This window comes from Pyrgilauda ruficollis, unplaced genomic scaffold (assembly GCF_017590135.1).
Source record: "Pyrgilauda ruficollis isolate IOZ18807 unplaced genomic scaffold, ASM1759013v1 scaffold209, whole genome shotgun sequence".
Taxonomy (NCBI): domain Eukaryota; kingdom Metazoa; phylum Chordata; class Aves; order Passeriformes; family Passeridae; genus Pyrgilauda; species Pyrgilauda ruficollis.
In genome coordinates, this window is record NW_024520207.1 from 60430 (window position 1) to 76011 (window position 15582).

At 40.8% G+C, this 15582-nt stretch overlaps 2 protein-coding genes across 9 annotated transcripts in view; one reads left to right on the forward strand and one right to left on the reverse strand.

Annotated features, from left to right (window-relative positions):
* GIGYF2 (GRB10 interacting GYF protein 2) overlaps positions 1-15582 on the forward strand; it is a 75674-nt gene that overhangs the window by 34911 nt on the left and 25181 nt on the right. For all 8 annotated transcript variants that reach the window (XM_041467535.1, XM_041467534.1, XM_041467536.1 and 5 more), the window contains one exon: positions 14099-14278. In XM_041467535.1, the coding sequence (XP_041323469.1) occupies positions 14099-14278 (180 nt within the window). The remainder of the gene's footprint in view (positions 1-14098; positions 14279-15582) is intronic.
* Positions 299-8517, reverse strand: KCNJ13 (potassium inwardly rectifying channel subfamily J member 13). The gene is given in 4 exon segments (XM_041467542.1): positions 299-921; positions 1747-2227; positions 8348-8472; positions 8475-8517. Coding segments are annotated over 4 exon segments (1272 nt in total).

Here is a 15582-nt window from a genome sequence, read left to right on the forward strand (position 1 = left end):
GGTCAGTGTGGCTTTAATCATAGTCTGGTGAATTCAGCAGATAGCTCTTCTAATTTCCCAAGAATTAGTATTGTGATTCAGGCACCTGACTTCATCCTGGGTGGTTAATACAGCCTCTCCTCAGTTGGCACACACATTCTCTTCACTCTGTATATCATGTTGTAATCAGAAGGATGGGACTACAAGAGAGAGATCGCTAGAAGATGGCAGGGCAGGCAAGGAAGTAAGTTTTTAAACGGAACCCGCAAGTTTAATGTAATAATAATTAAAAAAGCACAAAGTTCAAGGTCTGTTATCTCTACTCTGTGAGGCCAGTCTCAGAGAGCTGAAAGCTGTCAATATGCTGTCCATTGATGCGGATCTCCTTGTCAGTCCTTTTTGGACTCCTTGAGTCAGGTGCAGCTGGGAGCTCAGGAATAGTCTTGTCAAAATTCTCCATCTTAGTCTGGTATTCGCCTTTGGCATTGCGGGCCAGCAGGGAGGCAAAGCGGTGGTACACCAGGATCTCTGAGGGGAGGTAGGATGTCCTCCTCTGACACGTTTCTCCTGTGCCCTCCTGCACAGCTGACAGGAAAACAACCAGCTCAAAGTGGTGAGGAGCTTCTCTTTGAAGGAGAGCAGCCAGCGGGCTGGATGCAGTGATGGAGTGGTAGTAGGTCAGTGGGAAAATGAAAAAAGGACACTCGTCTGCAGTGACACTGTCCAGGTGAAAGTCAATGCTAGTTTGGTGCAACTGCCCACTCTCTTGTTCTTGGTACAGTATAGCAGAGATCTGGACACTGGTCAGAGGGCTGGAGCGAGTGTTGGCCACCTGGAACATGAGCTGTGGCTTGCCCTCGCCGTGTGTGACCACGGCAGAGCGCGAGAAGCGGATGGAGAGTGCCCGGTTCTTTGGGCGTGCAATCTTGGCCACGAAAGCACCTGGGGCATGGGAAAGAGCAAACTCAGTGTGAGCACAGGGCCTGGGCTGGCTCCCTGCAGGTTTAAAGGGAGCAGAAACAGACTGAGGCTGGAAAGACTGTCTTTGAAAACTGTTTGGTTGGCATCATACTAACCTGCTTTTGTTTAAAAAAGTATAGCATTCCTAAAATACTTACTTTTCTAAATTATGTTCACTTATTCATATTTGGAAGTTAACTGTATCTGTAAGGAGGCTGTTAGCTTGTCCCGACTTACTGTAATTGGTAATAGGAACTGATCTTGCTGTGTTATACTGTAGAAGCTCTTTCTAATACACAGTAAACTAGCCTGTGTATTTTCAAAGTATTTTGAATTACTTTAAACATGAAGAATATTTTAAATAACTTAAAATACCTCAAAATACCTGTGACCTTGTAAAAACTTTCGTTACATTGGGTACTGGGGAATACATAAACACTGAGTTAAAGATCAATAAAGATAGCTCAGCTAGACGAAAGTGTACCTTAAAAATCAAAACAAATTGACGTTAAATATTTTAATGATATGGTAATAGCTGAGAGAGAGAATTATATGTAGTGATCCACCACAAGTATTTTCCAATTAATAGTGAAACTCTTAAGTCCAGATATTGTTAACACCTAATGTGACTTTTATAAATTAAAGGTGTTCAACTTTTAGTACTACATAGCTGAAATCTTGTCATCCTTGTAGTTGCTACCTTAATTGTTCTTTCATATATCCAAGTGAACAGTATTTATTTCTAGCTCTATTCTTAAATCCAGTTGTTACGCCTGTTGTGTGTAAAGATGGAGTAGGAAGGATTACCTGTGAGGAAGGCTTCTAGCATGAGCCCCAGGACCATCTGGATTGCCAGCAGTGCAATGGCACTGGGACAATCCCCACTTGGGAACATGGTGCCGTAGCCAATCGTGAGTTGTGTCTCCAGAGAGAAGGAGAAGGCAGCTGTAAAACTGGTGATGTACTTGACACATATAGTGTGGTTGTCAGGTGGAGCGTCATGGTCCAGCTCCAGGTCCCCATTCATCTCAGCCAGCAGATACCAGAGCACTGCAAACACCAGCCAGTGAATGACAAAGGAAGCTGAGAAGACGAGCATCATCCACCTCCAGCGCATGTCCATGAGTATCCCCCACACGTCTCGGAGGTATGCCACGCCTCTGCCTTGGGCACCGGCCATCTGGAACGTGCTGTGTCCATCCTTGGTCACCAGCCTCAGGTATCTCTGAGTCAGGAGGGGAGCGCTGCATTTGGTGTTATTGCTCTCTCTTGTATCTGTCGTCATCTTCTAGAAAGGAGGAGAAAGGAGAAAAAGTGATACAATGCCATGTATTTGTATTTTGCCTAATGTTCACAGCTTCTGACACATCAGCAGGGGTAGAAATACTGCAGCCAACAAAGGAGGGCTTATACATTGCAATCCAGAGAAGATTAAGTCAGGAGCCTGGAGAGGAATTTACCACTGTTTGTGGTAATACTTTGCTAGAAAAGATTAGGTTTAAAAATCTGACTACTTCTCAAATTCTCCCTGCTTAGCTGTTTAAATATAAATTTCGTACTTTACCTTCCTAAATTTACATTGGAGTCACATGCTTTAATTCTTTAGGGGTGAGTGGGATGGGATTAGGCATACTGTGTATGAAAAGAAATTGAGTTTTGCTGATTATATCAGATTTAGTTTAGAACATAGTATAATAATTTACTGATGCTATTATGAATACTATTAATAATAATATAGTGATAAGGAAAGAATGATTATTATATTATTTCTGTAACATATTTATGCATTTTAGGGGAATGCTGTACTATAGCTGCTAGCCCTTTCTGACTCTTCTAGCTCAAGAGTTGTCTCCTGTCTGCACCCACCATGTCCAGTTAAACAGAATTAGAGTATTCAGGGCAGAGCTACTTCTGGGAATCTGAGGCTGTTTATGTAAGGATCAGGTAAAAAGAGGGCAAGAGAGCAATTCAGAAAATACACTGTGACATAATTTCCAGTCTAGTCTGCCTGAGCAGTGCAATTTTTATTAGTGACCAAGTAAAATAGGACAGCAAGCATATGAGAATTAAGGTAAAATTGCAGATATGGGAAGCAAAATGGATATCTGTAGGTATTTGGCATATTAGGCTCCTTTGTTTGTTTTTAAACCTCAAAGCTTGTGGATTTGCCAGAGCTGGTGAATGTGTTTTGAAAAGACAGTGGTCACTCAAATCCATACATTTTATAAATACTGTATGTTTAAAGTTCATCTGGGGCAGATTAAAATTAAGTACAGGTTTGTGCAAAATAGAGACTTCATGAGGTGTTCAACTTGTTTAAAGAAGGTTGTGAGGAAGCTTTTTTGTAGAACAAGAGAATTAAGCAATACCTGTGAATTCTGCAAATGATAATTATATATGGTGTGTTTAGTCAGTTTTAGTTTCCTATCAATTTTGACTTTTCTTTGAATGATGGTGTTTCAGTTTCTTGCATTTTTCATAGAGGAATTGGGTTTTTCCCTTCCAGCAGTGCCATCTTAGTTTTCTCTTGAAATGCATTAAAAGTAAGGATCCTGAAATTCAGAATGAATTTATGATAGGTGAAAATTTGTCTTGTTATCTTTGATCCCATAAACCAGCAGTTTACATGACTGTTTGCTTAATCTCCAGCCAAATTTTAGTAACTGCAGAAGATTCTCTTGTGCTTTTACTTGTGTTAAATGCCTACCGAGATACGAAGATTGACGTCACAGTGACTATTTAGCGAATTTTTTTTTCTTTTCTCAAAACCATCCAGTTATTACTTCTATCCATGCTGTAGTCAGAGGGAGATAAAGTAGATGATGGCCTGAGTGGAATTTAGTGGTTTTCCCCTTGTTTTCAATTTTCCAGTTCACACCTCCCAGTAGGAATATTTTGAAATCATTCCCTGTGTCAGAGACTTCAGTGGACTTAGCGAGGTTCTCCTGGTGTATGGTACCAGGCTACTTTTCTTGGGGGATTTTGGTTATAGTCCATCCAGTTTATAGCATGACCCCCCACCTTCACTAAGTTGGCTCTTCAGTCTGCTGCATAGCTCCCTGAATGGCAGTTCTCACTTTTGCTGTACAGTAACCTGAATGTAATTACATGTATTTCAGTAATCCAATGATTAGTGACTTGTCTGTAGAGCACAGTCCTTGTGTTAAGATTTAGATGAGACCTTCTGGGGGCCTTGAAGGAGCTGGAAAATGGGCATCTCTGGATGGAAAGGATGATGGGGACCATGTTGAAAATGAGCTCTGAACAGTGCCTTGGTTTATCAGAGTAAGCAGTACTCACAAGAAACACTCCTTGTTTGAATAGAGAACACTTACAGAACAAAATGCCTCTGAGTGCATCATGCATTCAGAACAAACCAGCAAACCAACAAAAAACCCAAAACAACAAAACACAACCAAAAGCCAAAGCATGTGGTTTTCTGTAAATTCTTGTGGTAGTTTGAGGGCAGGATCTGCTTTGTAGACTGTAAGCTGTATGGGTTTACAGAACAAATAGATGTTGTGGAAGTGGTTCTGATGCTGACTGATTGGTGACACAAGCCTTTTTTGTGGCATTACATACATTAAGAAAACAGGGAAAACATTCTTAAGATGGTACATATGTTTTGGCTGTGCTTCAGATCTTCACGTGAGTGCTAAGGCTGTGTGTTTGAACACTACAGACTTAGCAAATGCTGTCAGCATTGTGGGATCTTGGATTTGTTGTTTAAGGAGCTTTTGAAGGTGGTGATTAATCACTTAATGTTGTCTCAAACTCTGAAGAAAATCAGTCAGGTTCTTTGGGATTTTTTCAATGGGGGAGGATTGACTCCTGACAGATTTTGAAGGTACTTGGAAAATGAGAACCTACATTAGCTCCCAGCAGCACATTTCAGAACAGTCCTGTGTCTCTGCTCCTTGAGACTCTCAAGCAGGTGAATTTGCCTTCTGAGGTTAACCAGGTTATGCACTGGTACAGTGGTCTGATTTTTCTAGTCTAAGACTGTTGAAAATGTTGGTTCTCTATATCAGTGGCAGGGATAGCATTGGAAATGTGTAAGCATGAGTTGCAAAACCCCCTTTTTCAAGCGCTATTGATGGAATAAGAGCCACAAGCCTTAGCTTCTTGAAGTGAGAAAAACAGATAAGAAACTGCAAATAGACACTGAGAGCAGTGCAGTTGGGTGTAAGTAAGAGGCAAAAGAGTAACTGTCCGGTGGGAAATAGTTTACCCAGGCTGGAGGATCAGTCCTCTGTATTCTCAAAAGCAGAGGCAGCTTAAGAGCAGATGTGACTTTGTATTTAAAAAGTGTTAATGTCTTCTGTCTACTCCTTTCCTAGCCCATAGTAAAAAAATACAAATACCTTCTTTTCTTGTTAGTGATAAATTAATGAAGTTACGAAGTACAATTTGGACCACCTGATTGAATCCCCTGCCTGGCATGGTCCTTGATGACCCCTATTAATCCCTATTTCAGTGTATGTTTTAGGAAAGACATTCAACTTCAACTTGAGAAGAAAAATTCTGTGTTTGTTGGAGAATACTTGTCTCTGCTATAACATACATGCAGTGTTTCTTACCCAGGTTTGTCCAGGGATCTCTCTCAACACCCTTTATGCTACGTTATTTGGTGGGTTTTGCTTTTTCTGGTTCCTGACTTAGGCAACTGTTGATGAAGCTTTGGGGTGTTTCTTGTACCTCCATTTCGCAGCTGATAGCCCCTGACTAGAAAGACAGGAGCTGTCAGAAATCGCTTTTCTGAACCTCTTTTGGCATGCTGACCAGTCCCTTCTCACACATTTGCTGTGTGTAATCCTTCCTGTTCACCTTCCCTTGAAAGCTAAATTATCACCAACACCGCTGTCAGTCAGTTCTTAGCTTTTTTTGGTTTTCAGTCTTTTTATCATCTTGTCCCTCATCCTGGCTTCTTTCTTTAATGTGCTCCTCTAAGACAAATCAAGGTAGGGTGAGTACTAATTTTTTAAAAAATCACAGATTCCATCTAGCAGTGGGGCAGGTTCTAAACTGACCTGGCTGGCTAATGAGTTATGTGTGATAAAACCTTGCCCAACAGCTTTAGGATGTTGCTTGCATTTCTGAAATTCATGATCGAGCCTGTGGCTCTCACATGCTGTGCCTTTTTGAATTGAGCTCTTCTTCTTTGTGTTTAACAACCTTTATTGCATTCCTATTCCGTGCCACCACATTGATTTCCTCTCCTTTCCTCTTGCTTAGCTTTTTCTTAGGACTTCGGTAGGATTGCAGGGAAACTCATTGGCAGCATTGTCTTCATTTCCATTTGCCTTCTCAGTTGTGAAGGCATTCACAGTGACACTTCCAGCCTGTTGTCAACCTGATACACAAATGCATCCGCAACCTTTTGAGGAGCCTGAGTGAGGAATTGTGTTCAGGGGAGACTTCTGCCGTGTTGTCCTACTTGCGCAGCTTCTAGTCTTAGCAAAGTCTGTTCTAATTGACCTTGGAAGGGATTAGAAACAGTTTATGCTGTGCTGCTTCATTCTGGCAGGAAAGTGGTCTTGAGGACTTGCTGTTTTCTGGGAGTGACTGCAAAAACTGCTTATAACTGCAGCATCATTCCAAGATTTGCTGGAATCTGTGTGGTGGCATGCCCCTGTGGGGATGTGTACATTCCTTCTTTGCTTGGCCTGGCTTTGCATGATCATGTACAAGCTTCAGATTTAAGCCTTGTCTGCTCTGAGCTGGGATTGTGCAGGTGTGTTGCTGCCTCTGCGCTTTGCAACAAGAACAAATTAAGATTATGATTTTTAAAGGCATTTTTTGTGCTATTTTATGTGGCTTAAAATAAAATGATATTTTAAAATAAAATGGCTATTTTATGTGGTTTTATTTTTAGATTATTGTGTATTTTTTTTAGACTGAATGTCCACTCTTGGAGATGCTCTGGTATTATTATTAGGAAATGAAGGTTTTTTCAGTATGGATGAAATTAGTGGATCATATAACTTACATTAGGGAACAGTCTTAGAAATGTAGGAAGTAATTCAGCTTGAGAAGCTGCATTGGTTGAAAATTTATGCTTCTGTTGTGAGTAGAACAGTTAACATTGCAAACATATTTGTCCTTTTGGTTTTGTAGCTAATGCCTCATTGAGATGAATGGAAGTAGTTTGTGACAAAAGTGTTACTTCTGAGCAGTGTGCAGAATTAAGATAAGCTTTCTGGACTTGTTACATTTATAAGTAGCTCTTGTTAAAATGGGAACTTGAATTTGTTCGCCGCAAGTTAGTTTTTTCAAAGCGAGTGCCGTAAAGGATAGTATGTGAGAGCTCATACTTTGACTTTCTGTGACAGTTTATTACTAATGCACTTTAAAGAAAGAGGTGGTAAAATAGGAGAGTATGTCTCCTTTTATAGTACAGAAAACAAGGCTGCTTATATACTTGATTTCGGGGAAGCTAAATAGTGCTCCATTTTATATATAATGTGTTCTCACATAAGTACTCTGAGGATCCATATGAACACTAATTCTTGATTTTGAAGTAGCACCTGAGTGGACCAACTAGTCTGGCCACTTTTGGAGAAGCAGAAAAGCAACATTTAAGCAAAGTTTTAGTAAAGGCTGTAAAATATTCCAGTATATATTAAATCCTTATAAAGAAACTTAAATGCAGAATTAAATATTGGTAACATTGATAGTTACCAGGGAGGGTTTTATTTGATGTAAAGCTGCAGTAATAGAAGTTTGCTGCCACCCTTTTTTTAGTAGAACTTGCTGTTTTTGAAGAGCAGTCCTGCCCTGTGTGATGCAGGCTTTCCCATGGCTTGCCTAGAATGGCTGAGTTTTGCAGGACAGTGGAGCTCACTCCATGTGTGTATGTGGCGTCCTGGGCAGCAGTGCCAGCTCACTCTGTGTCCATAAGCACAGGCATGAATGCATAGATTGAGAACTGTTACTATCTGAGATATAATTGGAGATGGTAACAGCAAATTTGAAGATGTGAAGCTTGTTTCTTTTAATTTGTGATGGAACTGAGTGCTGACTTATGAGCACAGCAAGGTGAGGATGTCTTTTTCATAATTCTTAGCCGATTTCATGACACCCACCTGCTGTAGCTGGAACTTGCAAATGCTCCCTCTCTGCAGAACACTTTTCTCAAAAACTTTCTGAAAAAATACTGCATAAAGACTTTGGATTTTCTCTATGTGCTCTTAGGACTCTGGTCACCTGAGAGAGCATTTTCTTCTTTTTGAGGGGGAAAAATCAGCAACCATTTTGTTTAAGGTGATATTTAGTTTAGCAAGTCTTAGAAATAAAATTCTCTGTCCTGAAAAGAACTTTGATTTCTTTGATTAAAGAGTGACAGAACAATTTAAATTGTACAATAAGAAAAAAAGGAGGGAAAAATATGATGGTTTTGTGTACTTACCAGTCTTCAGAGGGTCTTTGTGCAGGAGGAGGGGATAACCTGGGCTCCAGGAGAGGGACTGCTCTGGTCTGGTGTACTGGTCCCAGCACTAGCAAGAAACTTCCCACAAGTGTTTGGTAAAGATTAAAAAAAACCCCCAAAACCTTTAAAAATGGGTTTGTATGTCTCATTCCTGTGTTTATATGCTGGGGGGATTGGTTTCCCTCTGAAGCTGATTTGATTGGTCATTTTGCCTGCAGGGGGGCTGGTTGGCTCTGATCATGTGGAAAAGAATGCTGGTTTGTTAGGAGCATTTCTTTACCCAACACAAACTCTTAGCTGCCAAGGAGAAATCCTCAAACACTTACTTGGAGAAAGGGTGCCTTCCTCCTCACCTCCTTAATCGTGATAATTTTTTAGGTTTGTAGGACCTAAAGTTTTGCATGAAAGTTCAAAAGGCCAAAATTCCCTTGGAAAAACTGAGTGGCAAAGTTCCCATATTGCTGCTGAAAACCCACACTGTTCACTGATACCATGTCTCTAACCAGTGTGAACTACTGTTCGTTTGGGTGAAGAGAGAGACTCTTGTGTCCCACTGCTGCTCCACTTCTTCCTTTCCTGTTGGGTCCCAAGCTCTGGAATGTGTCTGGGAAGGTGGATGCAGCTCATGGTGCAGCCTGTGCTCTCAGGATGGTGTTGCTGAATTGCAGCCTAATGCTGCTCAGAAGATGTAGACCTGGCCATTTCCATCTCCACATTGCTCCTTTGTGAAAACATGGAATTAATCACAGGATTTTGCTAAAGCCTAGGAATGAAACAAGGCAGATTAGGTGGCTTGCTGATTCCATGTGGCAGATGAAACCACTTTTGCTTAAGCTGTTTGCTCTTTCACTCATGAAATGAGAGGAGTTGTTGAGGGTATGTCTGAGTGAGCAGCTGTGTGGAGTGGTCAGTGTGCTTCCCTGCTGGACCAGCTCTGAGGACAGCTCTGGAACACAGTCCTGGTTCACTTTTTTTTTTTATCCCTTGGTGAGCTGCTGATGTGAGGGCTTTGACTGAACGTCAGATGTAAGAGGATCTGAGAAACAAAGGCTGTGGTTGTTTGCAGTAAAACTCCTGAAGGCCTGCTGGGAAAATCATTAATGTAGACTTTCCTGCTTAGGAAACAAAATCCTCCCTATTTTTTCTTCTTTAACCTTCCCCCAACCCTAAATTGCAAAACATTAATTTTTTGCTTCATTAGAATGGAACATTTTAATACATGTTCAGGCACAGCACTGAAAGTTGATAGGCATAGTGTGACTTTGAAAACCAGGGCAAATAATGTAGTGCCAGGGGACTCCCACCAGTGTGACAAGGCTGTAGGATGGTGTGACTCGCCCTTCACCCTCCCCTCCACTGCAGACAGCCTCACTTAGTCACAAGTAGGATTATGGTTGCAAACAGTATTTTCTTAGAAACCATCTTCTGAACTGTAGAAATCATTTGCTGTGTGGTCACTGGTTTTCTAATCTAACTCAACTGAATGAATTGGAAATCTTTACACAGTTGTATAGCAGGTGAAATTAGGTACAGTGTGTGTATTTCAGGTGTGTTATGGAATTGAACTCTTGTTAATTCATTTGAATCTATTGGCTCACTCACACTGGTGACCGTAGATAATGGCCAATTTTGTGAAAAAATATGGGGTTATATTTGATAGTATGTTTTTGAGACCTGCTGTTGAGATTGAGATTTTATGCAGAGAGATTGAAAATTTGAAGCTAGAAGTGGAATTCAGAACTTCTGATCTGTCACTGGGAGTCGCTTTATGGTATTTGTGTTCCTGTGGTGTTCCAATGAGAAGGTAGTCTTTCTCTAGAAGGATCATCTTAAGGACATTTCTTTTATTCTTCTGTAAAATAAACTAAGCAATTACACATTTAGGCAAAGTTATTTCAGTTCCTTTAAAACCACTGACTGCAAAGGTTTTTATTTTTATCTTCCTCTTGAGAAATTATGTAGCAGGCAGCAGAGAGGAGAGAGCAAGTCCAAGTACTTAATAGACTCTCCTGGTCCTTACCCCTCTGAAGGGCAGAAACTGCAGTGCTGTCAGTCATTGCTTTCCTGTTTGTTCTTTCCAGACAGCGAGGGTGGTGTAGGAAACGTGGGCTGGCAGCCTGGAGAACAGAAGTTATTTGCCATTCTGTTAGTAAGTCCTCTTCATAAACGTGTTGCCAGGGGGCCGCATCCCCGAATCCAGTCTTGTTCTCCACAGTCAGGATCCCTTCAAATCAGTGTTGCACAGCTGTAAGCTTTTCTGGCTGGATACTGCTCGGCTCTGTCTGAAGTTTTCTGTAAACACCATTGCTGGCTTTGTGACAGGCCTGAACAGAGGTGCCCTTTTACTGCTCCTTCTCTTCAGGAAGTCCAGTCAATTAGTCCAAGGCAAAACCATAGATTGCATTTTAGTTTCTTTCATCCTTGAAACATTGCCAAGTCCTGACTCTGTGATCTAAGTAATTTCAGCTGAAATGATTGTTCTCAAATCTAGAAACAGTTTGCAAAGAATATGCTGCCACTTTATAAGTTACAAATTTTGATGTAATCTGTAGGAATATTCCTGTATTCAGTTTGTCAGTCTGTCACTTGGGTGGCTTGATTTTTCTGGTCCTTAACCTGTGACTGGTTTGTGTTTGTAAAGAACCAGTTTCTTGGCTGGTCTGTCTAATCTTCAGGATTATCTAATGCCGGACCTGTTTGGACACATACCTTGTTCTTTGATGCTTGCTGTGATGTTCTAGAAAACGGAAGTATGCCATGAGACACTGCATTTTTTCTCTTAATTCCACTGAATGTGGCATCTCCACAGTCTTTGATGTGACACTGGAGTGCTACTCTGCTTGGAAAGGTTTTGGAACCACAGGTGATTCCATGCTCAGATAAATATAATACTGACCCCTTATATTTGATTTTTTTTCATTTCTACTTTTGTAATGCCACAGAATTTAAAATCAGAAGAGCGGCAGGGTCCCATTGGAGTCTGATCTTGGCAAACAGCATTTGATGTTTTGTAACCTCTACAGAGATGTGTTTCAAACCCCATTTTCTGCAAATTCAGCATACAAAACCTGACTTTGATAGTTCAGTTCTTCGGAGCAGAATCTGCTGTCCTAAGGACTAACAGAACCTGAGTTTGCCTGTAGCATGAGTAGATGTGCAGTGGAGCTAAAACCTGGATATACAATGGCAAAGCAGACTGCACAATATTCTTTAAGTGACCCGTTCTCCTAAATGTTTTTGGGAGAGTGGAACAGGACCTGTGAGCTGAGAGCTTGTCTGAGTTAAAGAGCAGTCTCCAGAATCAACTGAACCTACAATGGAAGTTCCCTTTTTTTCCCCTTAATTGGTAGAGTCTAAAATCTCTCAGATTAATGTTACTGAATAAGTGTCAAGTAGTAGCTGTGAGTCTTTATGAAAATAATAAATAAATCCGTAAAAATATTACTTCTCGTGTCTCAAAATAGTGATTCAAATAACTTTTTTCTTTTGGTAACTGTTTTCTTAAGAAGAAACTTAATGTCTTGTGCTGCAAAATGAAAAAAAAGTTGCATCTCTCTTCCTCTTTCTAGCATTTTAAAAATAAATTCAGAAAGAATGAGGCACTTTCCTTGTTGTCTGGGACTTAGGCTCCCCTGGTCTGTTGGTTTGCAGCTGTCTTCTGTGCACCTCTGTCTGTGATTTACTTCCAGCTGACTCAGCTCTGTAGCTTTGCCTTTTGCTTTTCTATTATGGGAAGCCCATCCAAGGAGCAATGGTGAGAGGCTTCCCTGCACTTTTTGTTACTGTAGTCTGCGTTGTATTTTTTAGATACCGAAAATTTAAAACAAAAAGAAAAAAAAAAAAATTCCCAGACTTAGATGTTTCTGTCTGGCTTGTTCCTTTCCTGTCTTTTCTGTGAAGCACGGGAATACAGAATGTGGCTGACCTTCATCTGCAAAGATTTATGCACTCCAGATCAAAAGTTGCCAGCATCACATGTACCAAATGAAGGGAGTTGAGTGCCTCCAGCAATTTTGTTTTATTTGGAGTGTTACCAGAGACTCCCCAAAATACACTGTCTGCAGATTGTTTTGTTTCTCAAAGCCCAGCAAATCCAGAAGTCATCTTCAGCCAGATGCCCCCTTTAGTGAAGTGAAGGTGTAACTGGGTTATACTTGGCTTCACAGCTGACATTGCCTGTTGGTATGGTGCTTAACTTTAAATTAGGTACTGGTGCTGGACTTTAAATTAGCCAGTGTGCTTTAGCTCTTCTTATAGGAACAACATAAGGGAAAGGTATTCCAGAAGAATTAGAGCTGGAGAAAGATAAATGTTTTTTCCCTCCAGTGTTTTGAGATGGTGGAGAAGGGATGTCAGTTTTTCCCCAAGGTGCATGCAAAGTAGGGAGCCAGTGTGTGCTTCCTGTCTCCAGAGTGCAGTATCTCTAGCAGGAAGAATTTTCCTGTTCTAAACAGAGGTCTGATATGCCACATAATTTCAGATCTTTATTTCCTCATCTTTTTCATTGATTGTTTTCTTAGCATCAGGCAATTTTTTCATTCTCCTATGCTTCCTAAACAAATAAGTTAAAAATGTCTCTTCCTACCCCAGGAGTCTTAGTACATGATCGTACTTTCTTTCGTTTTTCCCGTCTAAGAAAGCAGGCATACTAAACAGACTTCACCAAATAACATCTTACATTTTTAGGTTTTAGGACTCTTAAGAAGGACGATTCAGTATACCTTCCTCTAGTACTTGAAAACTTTTCTTTTTATAGATAACACCACAATTTCAAGTTAACACTGGGTAATAGTACCAGTGAAGAAATGACATCACTGTGGTTCTGTGACAATTGTGGTGCTACACAGCTGAAGAAACTTACTTCAGTGATGGGCTGTCTTGTCAGGGCAAGTCAGCAGTGAAAGCAGCATCTGTGTTAAGCCTTGGCATACTGGTGTATGACTTGGAAATCTTGGTGTATAATGTGGAGTCTTTTCATAGAAATATTTGTATCATTCTTTTCTGACACAGTTGCTCTTCATAAGTACTTGAGGATTTTGTTTTGTTTTAAATATAACATACATTGGGAACTAAAAGACTATCCTGTCTCCTAAACTTCTAGTAGACTTACCATTCAGGCCAGGCATAATTGCTTCTAGCCCTTCATGCACTGACCTTGGCTCTCCAGAAGATGGATTCACAACATGATGTTAACATTGCTAAGTTTTTTCTCATTTATTCCCCAATGCTACTTTAAATTTTCAGTGTTTCCTAATAGTTAGACTGCTGTATGTTGGATTAAATAAATAGATCTCACCTTCTTTTTATCACAGAGGTAGGAAATGTGTTTGGTTTATGTAATGTTTACATTGTGCTCCCATTTAGCTTGAGACACCTCATGATAAAGCAGTTTATTCTTTTTCTCTGCACACTTTTGCCTTCTTTCTGTTACATTTCCCGACATCTCTTGAACTTCCTTTTCCTCCTTTGCCTTTCCTATCCATGTTCTAATTACTTATATGCTTTGCTTCCTTCTGGATTTTTTTTTGTCTTTCCATGCCAAGGTATATAGGCACCTGGATTTCTTAAATCTATGTCATTTTTCCTTCTTGAATTTCTGTTCCTTTCCTAGGTTCCTATAACCACTTGTGCTGCATTTTTTGCCTCCAAGAGAGCAAGATTTCAACCCTTTTGTATTTCTGTGTTTCTGAAGACAGGACACATATTCACTGGCCTGTGTTTTCTTTGCAGTGAGACCAAACTTTGAGGAAGGTGGGACAGTGACCGCAGGGAGGAAACACGAATTTATACGCTCTGAGAGCGAGAACTGGCGCATCTTCAGGGAGGAGCAGAATGGGGAAGATGAGGATGGAGGCTGGCGACTGGCTGGGTCACGGAGGGATGGGGAGAGGTGGCGTCCTCACAGTCCAGGTGAGAGCAGAGCTGGGCAAACACACACCTGTGGTTACAGAGAGGGCAGAGGCCATGAGGAGAGGGAGGTACCACGTTCAGGGAAAAATAAATTCATGTAGTCTTGGGCATTGAATACTGTTCTGGCATGTGTGAGGCTCTTGGTCACTAAATGTTTAGCATAAAATTGCATGCCTTTTGTTTTCCTTTTAGCATCTTCAGTACCCTTATGTATTTAAGGGCACAATACTTTCCAGGTGTGCACTTGTCTGTATTGTGCTCCAGGTGTGTATGTACCTGGTAAAATAAGGGGTTTTTAGTAGTACTGTTTCTTTGTGACTGTGACAATGAGGGGACAGAAATCACCCACATTAGACAGCATACCTAATGCTGCAGTGTGACACTGACACTAACCACTCTGGTCATTGACCACTTTGTAGTTTTCCAGATGTGTTTGCGATGCCAAGAAGCATCCTTGGAAAATCTCAAAATACATTGCTCTACACATTTTGTAATTAGTAAAAGGATATCTTGTCTCAATGAATTTCAGACACCTGTTTGGTTTCACTCTCCCCTTTCCAGGCCTGACAGGGCAAGTGTGTTCACTTGTTTTCCAGAATTGCATTGCTGGAATTGCAGGAGAAATACAAAGCAGAGTTTGGTATTTCAGTAGTAAGACTGAAACATATTATAGGTTTTTTTCCCTTCTTTTTGGAAAAGATTCAGTCATACCTGTTGTGGGATCCTGGGTTTGTCCATCTTTTGGCTGCAGAAGGCTTCTGGAGTACCAGGAGAGGATTAGGCTTTTCTACTGTTACATCTTGGTAGAATAGTAAAATTGTTAAATTTGGAAAAGACCTTTAAAGGTATTGGAGCCCAACCATTGACCCAGCACTGCCAAGGTCACCACTAAACCACGTCCCTAAGTACCACATCTACGTGGCTTCTAAATGCCTTCACCACTTCCCTGGGCTTCTGTGCTAATGCTTGACAACCCTATCAGTGAAGAAATTGCTCCTAATGCCCAATCTAAACCTTCTTTCTCGTAATGCTAGGGGATAAGTTCCTCCCTCCTGAGCGTCCTTGCTGCATGCTAAACTTGATAGGAAAGCAAAGAAAGCACAGGACACTTTTGGAGCTGAGGTGGACAATTTCTTCTGTTCAACAAAAAAAAGTCTCAGTCACCCTTGCAGTGGCTCTGTTACTACTTTCAACATCCCAGAGTTTCAGTACAGTTGGGAGCAACGATCACCTCTGTCCTGAGCCTTCTTTTCATAGCTGTTTATAACTCTGCTCTCAAACAGCTGTTCTCTTGTACTAAAATT